Source organism: Oryza glaberrima, chromosome 7 (assembly GCF_000147395.1).
Source record: "Oryza glaberrima chromosome 7, OglaRS2, whole genome shotgun sequence".
NCBI lineage: Eukaryota > Viridiplantae > Streptophyta > Magnoliopsida > Poales > Poaceae > Oryza > Oryza glaberrima.
The window spans coordinates 18,430,765-18,445,530 of record NC_068332.1 but is presented as its reverse complement, the minus strand read 5'-3'; the positions used below and the strand labels follow the sequence as shown (position 1 = coordinate 18,445,530).

General features: G+C 41.3%; 1 protein-coding gene across 1 annotated transcript; it reads left to right on the top strand.

Moving 5' to 3' along the window:
• Positions 1–257: 257 nt before the first annotated feature.
• On the top strand, positions 258–11,065 carry LOC127779480 (tyrosyl-DNA phosphodiesterase 1). Its single transcript, XM_052306266.1, has 16 exons — positions 258–518; positions 774–965; positions 1,071–1,343; positions 2,374–2,592; positions 3,093–3,153; positions 4,072–4,148; positions 4,226–4,483; positions 5,182–5,271; positions 6,011–6,145; positions 6,640–6,789; positions 7,086–7,189; positions 9,681–9,734; positions 9,826–9,916; positions 10,053–10,130; positions 10,216–10,357; positions 10,441–11,065. The coding sequence occupies exons 1-16, from the start codon at positions 273–275 to the stop codon at positions 10,512–10,514; spliced, it is 2,244 nt and encodes a 747-aa protein (XP_052162226.1). The 5' UTR covers positions 258–272; the 3' UTR covers positions 10,515–11,065.
• The last annotated feature ends 3,701 nt before the right edge of the window (positions 11,066–14,766 follow it).

The window sequence follows — 14,766 nt, the reverse complement described above, 5'->3', positions numbered from 1 at the left end:
AGGCGAAGGCCGCTGATAGCAACGGAACTGCGCTTTCCCCGGTCTCCGCCGGCGAAAGAGGCGGGGCGCCGCACGGCCCCTCCGCCGGTGGACCAGGCGAGGCGCCGCAGCTGGCGGGGGGACGACGCGGTGGCGCGGCCGCTGGGCGCCGCCGCTACGACCGGAGGAGGAAGGAGGGTAGGAGACTCACGTGTGTGGCGGCGGCTCCAGCCCAGTGACCTCTAGATGAAGCTTTTGGGTCTGATTTAGTTGATGATGGGCTTTTTTGGGCCATGGAGTTTCTCGACGTCGGCCTTGTAGAAGTTGATAAATGGGCTAAAGCCCATATAGATTTGGTGGTTGGGCTGCAATCACGGTTCGCGCGACTCGAGCTCTCGAATGGCCTTCGTCTTCGTCTTCGGTTCTCTTTCCCTTCCCCATCCTCCTCCCCATTGCGCTGGGTAGGATTCCAATGTGGGGGACTAGGGTTTAGGGTTTGGAGTCGATCCCAGACCGCGCCCATGGCGTCCTCGTCTCGAGTAAGTTGCGTTCTGTATTATCTTCCTCTCTCTCTCTCTCTATCTCTCCGCGCGTGCGATTTTTTTTGGGGGTGTGGTTTTGGCGATGATATGCGCGTGCGGTTTTTTCTCCCCGGGTGGGTTTGGGGATGGGAGGCGTGATTAGAATCAGCGAATCGCTTCAGTGCATTGCGCTGTATTCTGATCAGTGTTTTTCCATAGGAGATTTAAGATTTTGTTGTTGAGCTGATGTGTGAAAACTGGTGTATTGCTTAGGTAAGGGTTGGCAATCTAGTCCCCCTCAATGAAGGAAATGCGAGCTCGTCAAATGGATCGGTGTCAAGCATTCCTATCTATCTGGGTGCCAATGTTGTAGGGAGGAATCATTTGGTGGTCGTCGACAAGAGAGTCAGCCGCAAGCATCTGAGCCTACATGCCTCGGCGGATGGTTCCATTCAAGCTGTAGTGGTGAGTGTGATAAGGCATGGGGATATTCCAATTAACTGCGCAGTATTGTTCTGATGGCTTTTTTTTCAGAAAATAACTTGTTGTTCATTGGCATTGGATGTGCAGGAAGGACCAAATCCTATCATTGTTCGATCTGAGGGCCAGAGGAGGAAGGTCTGTGCTCAAGAGAGAGTAAAGATTGCACATGATGATGTCCTGGAACTCATCCCTGGTGAATATTTTGTGAAGTATTTGAATGTGGGCGATAACCATAAAAGTTCCACATCAATGGGTTCAAGTGATTTTAAAAAGGGGAAGAGGCTCTGTGAGGATGATACTGTAGTTATCAAAAGAAATCGTCAGATTATGGAAGATGAGGCTTTGGCAAGAAGTTTACAGGTAACTTAAGTACTTAACCTTTCTAGTTGCACTGCCTGTATTGTGCAGTTTGTTTAACTTAGAAGAGAGCAATCCATGGTTTTCCGTGGATCATATTTCCGTTTAGTCTGATCATGGCTTAATCTGGGCAATGCTGTAGTTTTAATATAACATAAATGATCCTAGTGCTGGACATAGAATACTTAGGGCACGTTTGGATCTAAGGCTAGCATTAGCCTAGCCTGGCCTGGAAAGGCCCAGCGTTTGGAACCATAAATATATCGCAGCTTCTGGAGGCAAGCTAGCCCTACGGGCAAGGAAAAGCTCACTCGCAGTGGAGAGCCAATTCGGCTCTCCTTCGACGACAAACTTCTCTTTAGACTAACTAACTGCCCGTCAAAAACTAAACAACCAAACAACTCAGTAAAGCAAGCCTAGCAACGCAGCAACAACCTGGTTTGCCTAGCTGGGCTATAGCTCAAGGTGACAAACAACCAAACATACCCTTAAAGAATGCCTTTAAAAGAAGGGATTTTCCAGTGTATATTCTGATAACTTTATCGTGGATAAACTAATTTAAATTATGTCAGACAATTGTTTATGAAATTGATCAGTGGCTATCTTTATATATTTCTGGTAGGAAAATAAAGTCTTTACGTCTTAATTCATAGACTCCAGGCTGTGACACTGAAAGATCCTGATTCATAAATATACCACTGAAAGATCCTGGTACACTTAAATACCATCCAAAGGTGCAAGCGTTTAGAAATGTACTTATCTGTGGTGAATATTTATCAAATAGTATCTAAGTATTGGATGTTTGGATTTGCTTTCTGAAACTCAGCATTGGATATGCTATCCTTGTATGCTTCTGTTGTTTAGTGTTGGCATATTTTATATTTTGCATTGTAAAAAATGGTGCCCCTTAGCTTGCTGAATATTAGTTTAGCTGTATGTTTTCTTTCCTTGTGTAAAATTACCAGTATACTATTGAATTGTAGTATAGTACATTACCATCTTAGTTTCATTACTATTTCCTGTCCCATTCCAGAAAAGCTTTGCAGAAGAAAGTTCAACTATTTCCGGTTTGGGTTGTGATCAAATGTTAAGTTCACTTGATAGTGCTGGTTCTTCTGAGAGAAATAACGAGAGAATACACTCTGTTGATTATCTGAAAGATGTACTTTCATTGACTTTTCGGCTCATGCGTGTCCAAGGTCTTCCTTCATGGACTAATACTTCCTCAGTTACCATTCAAGATGTCATACAGGTATCATCCATTTAACAGGAGCTCTTGCGGAAGTTATGTGCTTGATTTCGTTTAACATGGCGTGCCACAACATCTTTTAGATATGATCTGTTCAGGACACAAATGTTGCATAAGAACAAATTTCTTAGCCTGCTCATCATTACCAACATATTTGTTCAAAAAGAAAATCATTACCAACACAAACTCTTGCTCATATACCATTTGTGATTTATCACTATATAGCCTCAACTCATGTAGTCTGCTGTTTGAAAGATGGAATTGTTCTCTAGTTGGACCTTGTAAAGATTTCTGTCTATATTGTCAATGGTATCGTGTATGGTGGGGGAGCAAAGGCTAGTTCTTATTCTGCTGATCTGTTCAGTTTTCAGGGATACTGTGTTGCATATCATTTCCCAACCATTTCTCTAAAACAAATGTTCTCTTATGTTCACACTCTATTCATGCATTGCCAGATTCATCAAAGAAGTATACTAGTTCTTACATGATGAATGAATTATTAGGGTGAAGTGCTTCTTGCTGTACTCTCAAATTATATGGTGGACATGGAATGGCTGCTTACAGGTGGGTTATTGTGGTGGAAATCATACAAGTAATATTGTTTGTCCTTGTATGAGGGCTGCTTCCTTTTTACCATAAGTAGTGACCTTTTTTGCAAACAAAATAAATTTGGCGCCTCTGCCACTTTACAGTTTCAGAAGTCAGAACACTCAATCATGAAACCAACTACGATCCTGTGCTATTTATATTTGTCTGCTCCTTTTAATTTTTTTTGTACTGCACAATTAATACTAAATTCTACGTGCTTGTTGGTAAGAGGAAAAGCAGTCCTTTCTTTGTTGCTGAAAGTAATCTGCCACATTTTTTTCATTGAATAAGCATTTAGTTTCTGCCATCCTGGTAGCTTTCCCCTCGATGTTTTGTTTGCTGTAACTATTCATTGGTATAATTCTTTTTGAAGTGAAAGTAGCTGCTGGTAACAACCTAACTCATCTCATATTCTTCATTACTGATAAATTGATGTAACTATATTGGTCACTCTCTATTGGTTTCTAGAATCATAGTCATTTATGTTATTGATTTACCTAAATTGTTTCCTGTGCAATAATTTTGGAAGCTCATCTTTCTGAGCCTCTATGGCTAGGATTACAATTTGTATGTTTACTAGTTAATTGTAAAGCATAATATATTTGTGGAATAAAAAAACTGGACTACAAAGATAAGCAAAACATGTACTTTTGGCCTTTTATTTTGCTATTTTTGATTATGATTCTCATTTGTCTTCTATTTTCCACTACTTCATGTATCTTTTTGTTGACATGCACTTAGTTATGAAATGTATGTATTTACTAAGGAGTTTGGCAACCAGTGCCCATCTGTGTTCCCTATGCTATGTGGTGAAATATCACTGTGCTTTCTTTTCCAGTCATTGCCATTATCTACATCCTTTAGTTTTAATGTAAATAACATTGCACTGTGCAGCATGTCCAAGCTTAAGGAAAGTTCGACATGTCCTAGTTATACATGGAGAAGATGGTGCATCAGTGGAGCTTCTGAAGGTGACAACATTACTAGAGTAATTCATGATATTTTTGTATTTCCTTTTTCTCATCTCATATTCATGGTTGGGTGACAGAAAGTGAAGCCAGCCAATTGGATCCTTCACAAGCCTCCACTTCCAATTTCATTTGGAACACATCATTCAAAGGCCATGCTGCTTGTATATCCTCAAGGGATTCGTGTTGTTGTGCACACAGCAAATTTGATACATGTCGACTGGAATAACAAAACTCAGGGGCTATGGATGCAAGATTTTCCCTGGAAAGATGCAAAAGATGTGAATAGAAGTGTTTCCTTTGAAAACGATTTGGTTGATTATCTGAGTGCAATTAAGGTAGCAGCTAGCAGGGCACTTGTCTTTGCTTCTTGATTAACGTATCACTCCAATTGTGTTTCACTTTTTTAGAAAAGAAGTTAAATGTTGTTTTCTTACTGATATATTTTAAATTATCATCATAATGTGTTTTGCCGGAGGTTACCAGAATAAAAATTAACAAATAACTGTGCACTTCTCGAACAATCACAGTTAACACTGGCAACTTCTGTTTCTACTCTTCTGCTACTCAATAAAAAGAAATCATATTAAATACTACTGAATTGGTTCACAAGGGGATCCACTGTTCTCATGTTAGTAAAACACTGAATTGGTAAAATATGCATATCATGATTTTGTTAGAGAGAGATCTTGGAATTGCTGGCAACATGTTGCAAACTTATAGTAAGACAGTAGCTGTCTCATTGCTAAAAGCAATGAGCCATGTTAAAGAATACCTTAAAATAAGTATAATGAAAGTTTCAGCAAATCACAAAACATGGTCTTATTTTCTGTGGAACATTGTACAGAGTTCTGTAATAAGTACCTCTAAATTGGAGTGAATGAAAATAGGATGTCTCGGGCTGTCTAGCTTCGAAAAGCCCCAGTTCATTCTAACTATTACTTTTGTTCTAGTTTAATTCCCCTACCGTTGCAGTGTACTAAACACATCTTCTCTATGTATGTTGTAATGTATTATTCTCTTCATGACAATGCAGTGGCCTGAGTTCAGGGTAAATTTACCAGTGGTTGGTGATGTCAACATCAATGCAGCATTCTTTAGGAAGTTTGATTATAAGAGCTCATCGGTTAGTATAATTCATTAATCTTAGTTTGCACTTAGTGTGCAGTGCTCAGCTGTAAACATCTCGTTTTTTTTTCTCCATGCAATAGGCTGACATGAAAAAGAAAAAAAATTGAAGTCCGCTTTGCATGATAAATGCTGGCAATTACTTAATCACGTGATCACTGATTTATGCTTGTGCCTCCACCGTAAATAGGCTGCTTTATGCGAAAGTTCCCTTTTCTTCAATAAATGAACAGATTTCATCATCTTTTAGCACTGTTTTTATTGCTTGTCCTATAAAGTATTTACTGTTCTGAAGGATTTTCAGTTCACAAGAAACCATTCTATTGCTCCTTTTGTTATCCATTTTAAAATCTTATGTTGGACCTTACCAGTTTGGTTGCATTTGAAATTAATCTATGCATTTTTTTTCTGCACCTTCTGTATTGCGTGTTTAGTGATAAAGTCCACATATGCCACTGAAAACTTGCCCAATCCTCCTATTGTCAGTAAGACATCAATGGCAAATAAGGAATGAAGTGATATTTAAAGCGAAAAATGAGGAATTGCCTCATCATTTTCGCCCTTGATCTTTCTCTCCCTGTTGGATGCACAAAAACTAAATAAACTGTACATGGAAGCTCAGCAGCACTCGCAAAAGGTCTATTAGTTTTACATAGAAGCAAACATACTAGCACACACACCAGTTCTCCTCTCTCGTGTATTCATAATTTAGTCTCAGCTGATTTTACATCTTATAGGTCAGGTTGATTGGATCCGTTCCTGGTTATCATGTTGGCCCCAATATTAAAAAGTGGGGTCATATGAAGCTTAGGAGTGTTCTTGAAGGGTGCACATTTGAACAACAGTTTTGCAAGGCTCCCATGATTTATCAGGTATCTTTGAATGTGTGAGTTATTTATCCATTTATCTTAGCATTTAGCACAGGCAACTTTTCGAAGTGATGTAGTGAATGCCTTAATAACCCTGTTAAGGTTGAAGCAGAAATGCTTAAGATTGAGAAACAAAAATCACATGGTGCCTAGTTTACCTTAGGAAAGACCTTCTAGTACCTTAACCCTGCACTTTGTAGCACACTAATGCCATTAATAGAAGCTGTAAAAAAAATTTGCACTAATGGTCAAAGGAATATGTACTTAGTTAATAACTGTTTCTTGTTTTGTATTGCAAGAATGAGCGAGACTATAAGGAGTGCGGGATATGTTATATTGTCACCTGCATCATCACGGATTAATTGGACTTAAAATCTGGCATTCATCTCCCCTTTCTGTTTCACTGAAAGTTTATATTGTAATTTTTTACTCGCCTATTACTTCCCAGGCTTGTTCTCCTTAAAGGACATTTAGCATTTTAATTCTCTTGTATGCAGTTCTCTTCCTTGGGGTCACTTGATGAGAAATGGATGAGTGAGTTTGCATGCTCACTATCAGCTGGTAAATCAGATAATGGTTCACCTTTGGGTATTGGTAAACCACTGATTGTCTGGCCTACAGTGGAGGATGTTAGGACATCAATAGAGGTATAAACCTAACATCTGTAAAAATTCTCTAATCATACTTCCTGTATATTGCATCGTAAAACACACGAGCATGAAAGCTCCTTGTGCTTTCTTGATCTGTTGAGAACCTTCTTCAGATATGATGTCCTATGATAGATCAGTGCTGGCCCCAAAATAACAAAAAAGAAGTATAAACCGATTGTGTTCCCTCTCAAAATCAGCATGTTCCATGACCTGAATTTTTTCTAATCCTTTTACCCGAGTACTAGTATCACCGCTTATCTGATTTTCTTTTATGTCAAATGTTTCTTATGTAGGGTTATGCAGCTGGTAGTTGCATTCCAAGCCCTCAAAAGAATGTTGAAAAAGATTTCTTGAGGAAGTATTGGGCCAGGTGGAAAGCGGACCATGTGGGTCGTTGGTATGTTCCCTGATTCCTTAAATTATCTAACAAGCTATTGTCTTGTTCAAATGGAACTTCCTAATGGTTACCTTGCCCGTATGGTGCTGCATATCACAAGAAATTGTTTGGTGATGTTTCTTTAATCACGACAGCCATGTTTGGAGGAACGGTCATTTGTGACCAAACATTAAATTGATAGGTTGGTGCTGTTCAACCTTAATTATGTGTCCATGTGTAGGATCAAGGACTAGAGAGAGGGGGGGGGGGGTGAATAGGCGATTTTTAAAATAAATGATACCTAATCAAAACTAACCTAAGTTGCTAGGTTTGGTTAGGAACAAATCTAACCAAGCAACTAGATTAAGTTTTGCAATCCTAGGGTGATAAGGGCTCAAAAAATCTGTATAAAAGTAAATTACACAAATGTAAATGCAATAAGTAAATAGAACAAGAGACAAGGTGTTTTTCACCGAGGTCCGGAAACTCGCTGGTTTCCTAATCCCTGTTGAGGTGAGCCCTACTTCACCGCTCAAACCACAAAGCCTCGATCACTAGGGTAGTTCCTTCGCTCTGAAGGAGGTGAATTTCGAACCACTCACAACCAACACCGGGTCTCCTCCAGAACCTTCTCGGAGAGGCCACCGGACAACTCCTCCAAGCCGTCTAGAAGGTGACAACCTCCAAGAGTAACAAGTAGCAACCAAACTCGTAGATGATCAAGTGGCACACTAGCTCAATCGATGATGCAATGCACTTGACTTCGCTCAAACTATTGTCAAACACCCACAAAGGATGAAGAAGTGCTCAAGTGGTGTGAGAGTGAATGCAAGAGGTTTACACAATTGAACAATGTGCCAAGAGAACCTCCTTGCTGCTGGTGGGGGAGTATATATACCCCCACACATAAAGGCCCTCTTTGTTTAGGCTTAGGCTTATTGGCCTAGACTTTTAAGTCAGCTTATTGGCTTATATGATTTATAAGCCAGTGGATTTAATGTCCTAAGTTTAGTAGTTGAGTCATACATCTACCTCACATAAGCCAAAAAAGCTTCTCCAACCTAGCTTTTGGCTTAATAGTGTTAGAGTGGCTTATGGCTTCAAAAAAGCCAAACGGAAAAGCTGCTTGTTTGTTTAGACTTAGACTTTTCGACTTATAAGTTGGCTTATAAGCCTAAACAAAGAGGGCCAAAAACTAGCTATTGGGGGCTGAAACACGACTCACAGGAGTCTGTCGGTCGAACCGCCAAGGGATGTTCGGTTAGACTGGCCTCTAGTGCAACGGATAGAAAACTAGCCGTTGCAGTACATTTAATGCACCTTCAGTCTAACCGCCATAGGCTGGCCGGTTAGACCGCGGGTGGCTCCGGTTAGATTGAGCTACCACCGATCAGACCGTCTTAAGCTCTAGTAGCTCTAGAGCGCCAAGTCCAGGCCTCCTATTCAGCTCCAAGTGCTCCCGATCAGACCGGGCTGGGCCCGGTCAGACCGCAGCGGTTAGACAACCACAAGGGCGCCGGTCAGATCGGCTTTCAGGACTTGGAGCCTGAGGCAACCGCGAGAATAGAACTCTATGGTCTAACCGCCCACAAGGCCTCGGTCAGACCGGAGCACATACCACGGTCAGACTGGCATGAAACCTTTGGTCAAACCACCTGAGGTCAGAGAATAAAAGCAGATTTGGACCAAGAGAAGCACCCACATGCATGTGACCTAATATGGCATTTTGATAATTTCCTCACCAAGGTTACCACCCCTATACAGCAAAGCTATTAAGAAACCTAGCAAATTTGATCATCCAACACCTCAATCGATAAAAACGAAAAGCTATATTTATCACATTCATCTCATTGCTTGGCCATCAGTTTTTAATCCGTGGTAATCATCCTTCATATGCACATCATGTGGTCCTAACTCAAACTCTCACTCAAATTGAATAGGTAGTCCACAATTAGCGCTTGTCATTAATTACCAAAATCAATACCACATACCAGGGGCCTAATGTTTCTTCTATATGATCTGTAGTGCTGTGCAAAATGAGTTTTATATTTTCTCTACCCCCAAGGTTAGGCAAGGCAAATTTATATTTAATTGCAAAGATAGCGAAGAATATCATTGTAATCTAAAAAGCAGCAGTTCATTGAAGTAGTCATATATACTAATAAAAACAAGAGGGAGTAATGATTATGATTGTCTATATTTTATAGTATTCCTTGAGCATATTTAGTTGATCGATGGATATTTGTTATAGCTTGCAAAGGTTGGCATCCCTGCCATACCTAGATCTGTAATATTTTGATCCTTTTTAGAGTGTTTATTACTTTATGATTATGATTGTCTATATTTTATAGTATTCCTTGAGCATATTTAGTTGATCGATGGATATTTGTTATAGCTTGCAAAGGTTGGCATCCCTGCCATACCTAGATCTGTAATATTTTGATCCTTTTTAGAGTGTTTATTACTTTATCACTGACTTGGACTGACATTCTGATTTGGGTTTTCTTACCAGTCGTGCGATGCCTCACATAAAAACTTTTACTCGATACAATGGTCAAGACATTGCGTAAGCATCCATATAAACTGTTTTGAACTCTAGAATTAATAACAGTATTTCCATTGAATCATTGTCTGGAATCTTTGTATATCCTCATCAGATGGTTTCTACTAACCTCGGCAAATTTAAGCAAAGCTGCTTGGGGTGCGTTGCAGAAGAATAATACACAACTGATGATACGCTCATATGAGGTGGATGATTTTGTTCCATTGTTGAATTTGAGGAAAATTTCTGAACATCCAGACTTTTACAGGAAAACTGCTCTGCAACATAGTGTTGGTCATCATGGAATCGTAGCTTATACCTTGCCATTTGATCTCTTTTCAGTTAGGTGTACTGTTCTTGCCCAAAACTCACCAATCTGTACCACAATTTTCATGTACGGGGAAGAACAATTCAAACCTGGTACTATCTAATTTCTCCTTCCTTTTGTATTATAATAATGTGATCACTTTGCTATTTTTTTCATCATTTTAAGTTCCTTACCCAGAATAACCTGGCCCCTGGGAAAGAGATCAAAACCAAACTGGTCACACTCTGCTGGAAAAGCGACGAAGAAAAAGAACAATCCACGGAAATTATCAGATTGCCAGTGCCATATCAACTTCCTCCAAAGCCTTACGGCACAGAAGGTGAGCTGGATTAATTTAACGATTGATACAACTTCAGTGGAGTAACAATAGTAAAACACTTAGAAATGTTTTTTTACTTTCAGATGTCCCATGGTCTTGGGACAAGAGGTACACAAAGAAGGACGTGTATGGTTCAGTCTGGCCGCGCCATGGTTAGCTAAGCGGTATGCGGACAATATATGATCAATGAAAGGCTAACCCTGCTCCGATGTCGACAACAAGAAGGCCGATAGCTGATCGCCTGTCAGTGCCCACTACTCAACCATTAGCAGGAAGTAGTACTATTTCCTGGGAGAGATTAGATATTTCTATTACTAATTTGTACGAGCACAGGATATTTTCTTTCTTGTTGGTACGAATCGTGTGCCTTGTCTGCTTCCGATCGTGATGTTTATGCCTCCATCCTCTTTTACAGAGTAGTACTCCTACAGTCCGTCGTCATCCAGCGATAGCGATCTGAAATTTTAACGTGCAAAGGACGCTACCTAAACCAGCTTTTTCCAGAAATCCCCCGTGCTTGTTCTTGCGGCTGTCCTTGCCTTGAGCCGCTCCATGAAAGCAGCAAATTAGTAGTACTGCGTAAAAGAATAGGGGCAATTGACTCGACGATCTCGCTTCCGTCGTCCTGTTGTGATCCTAGACGAGAATCGTCGTCGGTGATCGATCGGGTGATGCGAAGCGTTTGTCCAAATCACGGTGATTCAATCACCAACCCGCCGTATGAACGACCACGAGCACGGGGGTGCGCGACGCTTCCCTCGGCCGCATCCGCCAAAGGGTAAACGCCGCCACCACCACCCACCAAGCGACACGGCGCGCGCGCGCACCGCATGAATCGCGTGGTACGTACGTACGCCCCCATCCCACCAACGGGCCACCACGCGACACGAGACGGCACCACGGCTTCCGCCCCCCGCCGACCCCTCGCACCAAGAGCCCACGTACCGCACCGCGCACCGGTGCCGGTGCGTGCTCGCTTTTGCCTCCCTCCGCGAGCCGGGCGCGCCACGCGACGCGCGCGCGCACACGTCGCACGCCGTCTCGACGTCTCGCTCGCTAGTCGCTACCCGCGTCCGCCCCACGCAACGCAAGGAGTGAAAGAACGCGATGCCCGCCCGCCCGCCCGCCGCCACGTGAACGCGCGGCGCCCCTATCAATCCGCGGGCGGCGGGGTCCGCGCGCGCGCGGGGGCCCCGCGTGGCGGTGGTGGTGGGTGGGTGGGTGTCACCGTCGCGAATCTCGAATCCGCGAACCGCGAGTCCGGGGGGGAATCGGGTCCGTCCATCCATCCCTCCCAGTCGCGTCTCGCGAGTCGCGACGGCTTCGCTCTCTCACCTCCTCGGCCAAGGTGGGCCCCGCCTAGTGGCTGCTCGTATCGATTCCCGGATACGGGAGATCGACGATGCTCCGCTATGCGCCGTTGCCGTTTGGGATTGATTGATTGATTAATATAATTAATTTTGGTTTAATCACGTACGTTTCGTCGTAATCCCGGCATAGACCGCGTCTGATGCTGCGGGTTGGAATGACCATTAGCGTAGGTCGGTCGTCTGGTCCGGATTCTCTGCAAGTAGCGGGCACGTAGTATGCCTTCATTCCTTTAGGAAGAATCGTGTCACCATTTCCTCGTAATTTTTTCCTCCATCCGTCTCCGTCCTAAAAGAATGTAGTAGTTAGTTTTAGTTAGTTAAGCAACATTTCATTAATTAATACAAAGAGAATGAAGGAAGGAATTACTACTTCTTCGATGACAAAAGAGAAAAAAATATGAAGTATTTTCTATGCAATAATTATAGCTATTTTTTTATTACGAAATAGAGGCATGTTCGTACCTAGAGAGATCTAATGGGCTCTACTTCAAAATACAAACAAATTTTTAAATAGGTTCATACACAATGTCCTATTTTATTTTGTTAGAGTATTTAAGAATTCTATTATAGGTGTGGTCTAATATGAATTTAATTTTAAGGTTAATTGGATCCATATGCCATTGTAACTTTGCTAAATTGAAAAAATACCACTACTATTCGCAATATCTGCTAGGTGGCATTGATATTTTGTAAAATTTGAACTAGACCATTATATACATCCCAAACACAGTTGTACCAAGTTTTTTATACTGTATTTTCATACTTACCAGAATGCTCCCTATCCCTTAGAGGCTGACAAGGGGAACCCACACGTTAAACTTATCTTCTTCCCCGATTATTCCTCTAGCTTGACGATTCCGACTGCAACAACAACAGTGGTGGAGGGCCGGCACTAGAGCTTACCAGCGACGACGTCCCCGCACCTGGCTTCCCGATGGTGTGGTAGATCCTGCAACGGTGTGCTTGAGCTTGACCGTAGATTGCAGCCCCAGAGGCGAGCAGCAACATCTAGATTGTGGCAGCGAGCAATAGTAGCCCTAGTGGCGGCGGTCGGTCCTCGTCTCATTATCGTCGGTGAGTCCCAGCACCGACCCATTCACCACATCACTACCATGAGTTCGAGGGAGTTGGCAGCATTCCTCGCGTGAAAACCCATTGCTAGCCTCTCGACAGCGTGGCGGCAACGTCAATGCAGGCGGGCTAGATTGGGGCGGTGAGAAGCAGTAGTAGAAGCAACCCCAGTGGCGGTGGTCGTTTCTCATGTCACTGTCATCGACCACTGTCGCCACTGCCACCCTACTCCCGTCAGTCTTGCTGTACTAGTGGAAGTGTTAGGAAAGAAGATAAGGTTGACATGTGGGTCCCACTAGTTAGCCTATAAGGTTTTGGGGGCATTTTGGTTTACACGAAAATACGGTATGAAAAAATCAAGTCCAACTACGTCCGGGCCGTATATAGTGGTATATTTTCTCTTACAGTTTGAGAAATTAAAATTTTTACAAAATATACCAATGGCACACGACCAATATCAACGGATAGTAGTGATATTTTTTCAATTCAACAAATTTGCAATGGCATGGATTATAGTAACCATAATTTTAATTTGTGCTCATCAGTTCAATATTACTTTTTTACTTTGTGCCTCACACAAGCTATCTTCTCTCTGGCCATCACTAACAATAGGGGTGAAAACGGTACGAAAACGGACGAAAACAACCTTTATCATTTTCGTTTTCATTTTTTTTTCTGAATCGGAATCGGAAACTCCGGATATGAAAATGGAATCGAATATTATCGAAACCGAAAACGGAGCAAAAACGAACCGGCGCGAATACGGTATGGAAATTTATCGGAATACAAAAACCCCCTCAAACTAATAAATCCAATTCTCAAGTCTCAACGGTCAACAATTCATCATAAAACACAAATTATATAAGTTCAATTGTTAAGTCTCAACGGTACATCACAAAACACAATGTATGAAATAAATTATCTATGTTTAAGAGAGTAATGCTGTTGATAAATCCCAATGCGGGAAAAAAATTCTTATGTAACTTCAAATTTGCATAACAAATATTTTTTAAAAAATAACATCCAAACACCATGGTATTCACTGTTCAGTGCTAAAAAAAAGAACCCAGGGTATTTCAGTCATAAAATTTCTAGAAATTTCGAGAAAATTCCAACCGACAGATTTTATTTTCGAAAATAGGTCCGGCATCCGAAAAGTTTCCGTACCGTTTTCACCCTAACTACAATATAGGGAACGTGTGCTAAATATAAAATGAGACCTTATATATGTAGCGCTGATAACTAGAAATGTAAGAAAAACTCATCCACCTACTTTAGTGGCAATCGGGCTAAATAAAAAAGAGTCGCTACACTAGTTTCGTTTTCCTTAGTAATTAAGTGGGAAAATGAAATCATTATTGCTTAGAATATACGCTCACATCTCTGTCATGAAGTTAAATTATTCGAGGTAGCCATAATTGTCATCAAACTCTTCTTGAATAAAAAAATCTTTCTAGCTGAACTCAATGGGTAAAGAGAGAGAATTTATTTTAAAAAAATAGAATGAAGATATTCTGAACGTATCGGCAAAGATTTAAACATATAATTTTATGGTTTGTGCATTCGTCATATCGCATGTCATTAAGGACATGTCTTATACTCCATCCCAATTTTTATTTAGTAATTAAAGACAATTGACTTATTTTTATTATTTATCTTTTTTCGATTAGATGCAAGGTACTTACGCACACCCTCTATGCTCATGTGCACGTGTGAGTGCACACATCTCTAATATCACTCGCCTATTTAATACATTTAGGTAGCAATATCTGAATTCAAGCACTACACCATCACCAGACTACTTTTAATAATATCTAAAATACAACAAATAATTTTACAGAATAGCATGAAAAGTATGAAACGAACTATTTAGGTTTTTCACATACCAAAAAAAAAAGAATTTTGCTCGTGCGCGAGCGCCAATCTCCCATATTGGGCACACAGGCAACAACAGAGTGGCTGCCCACA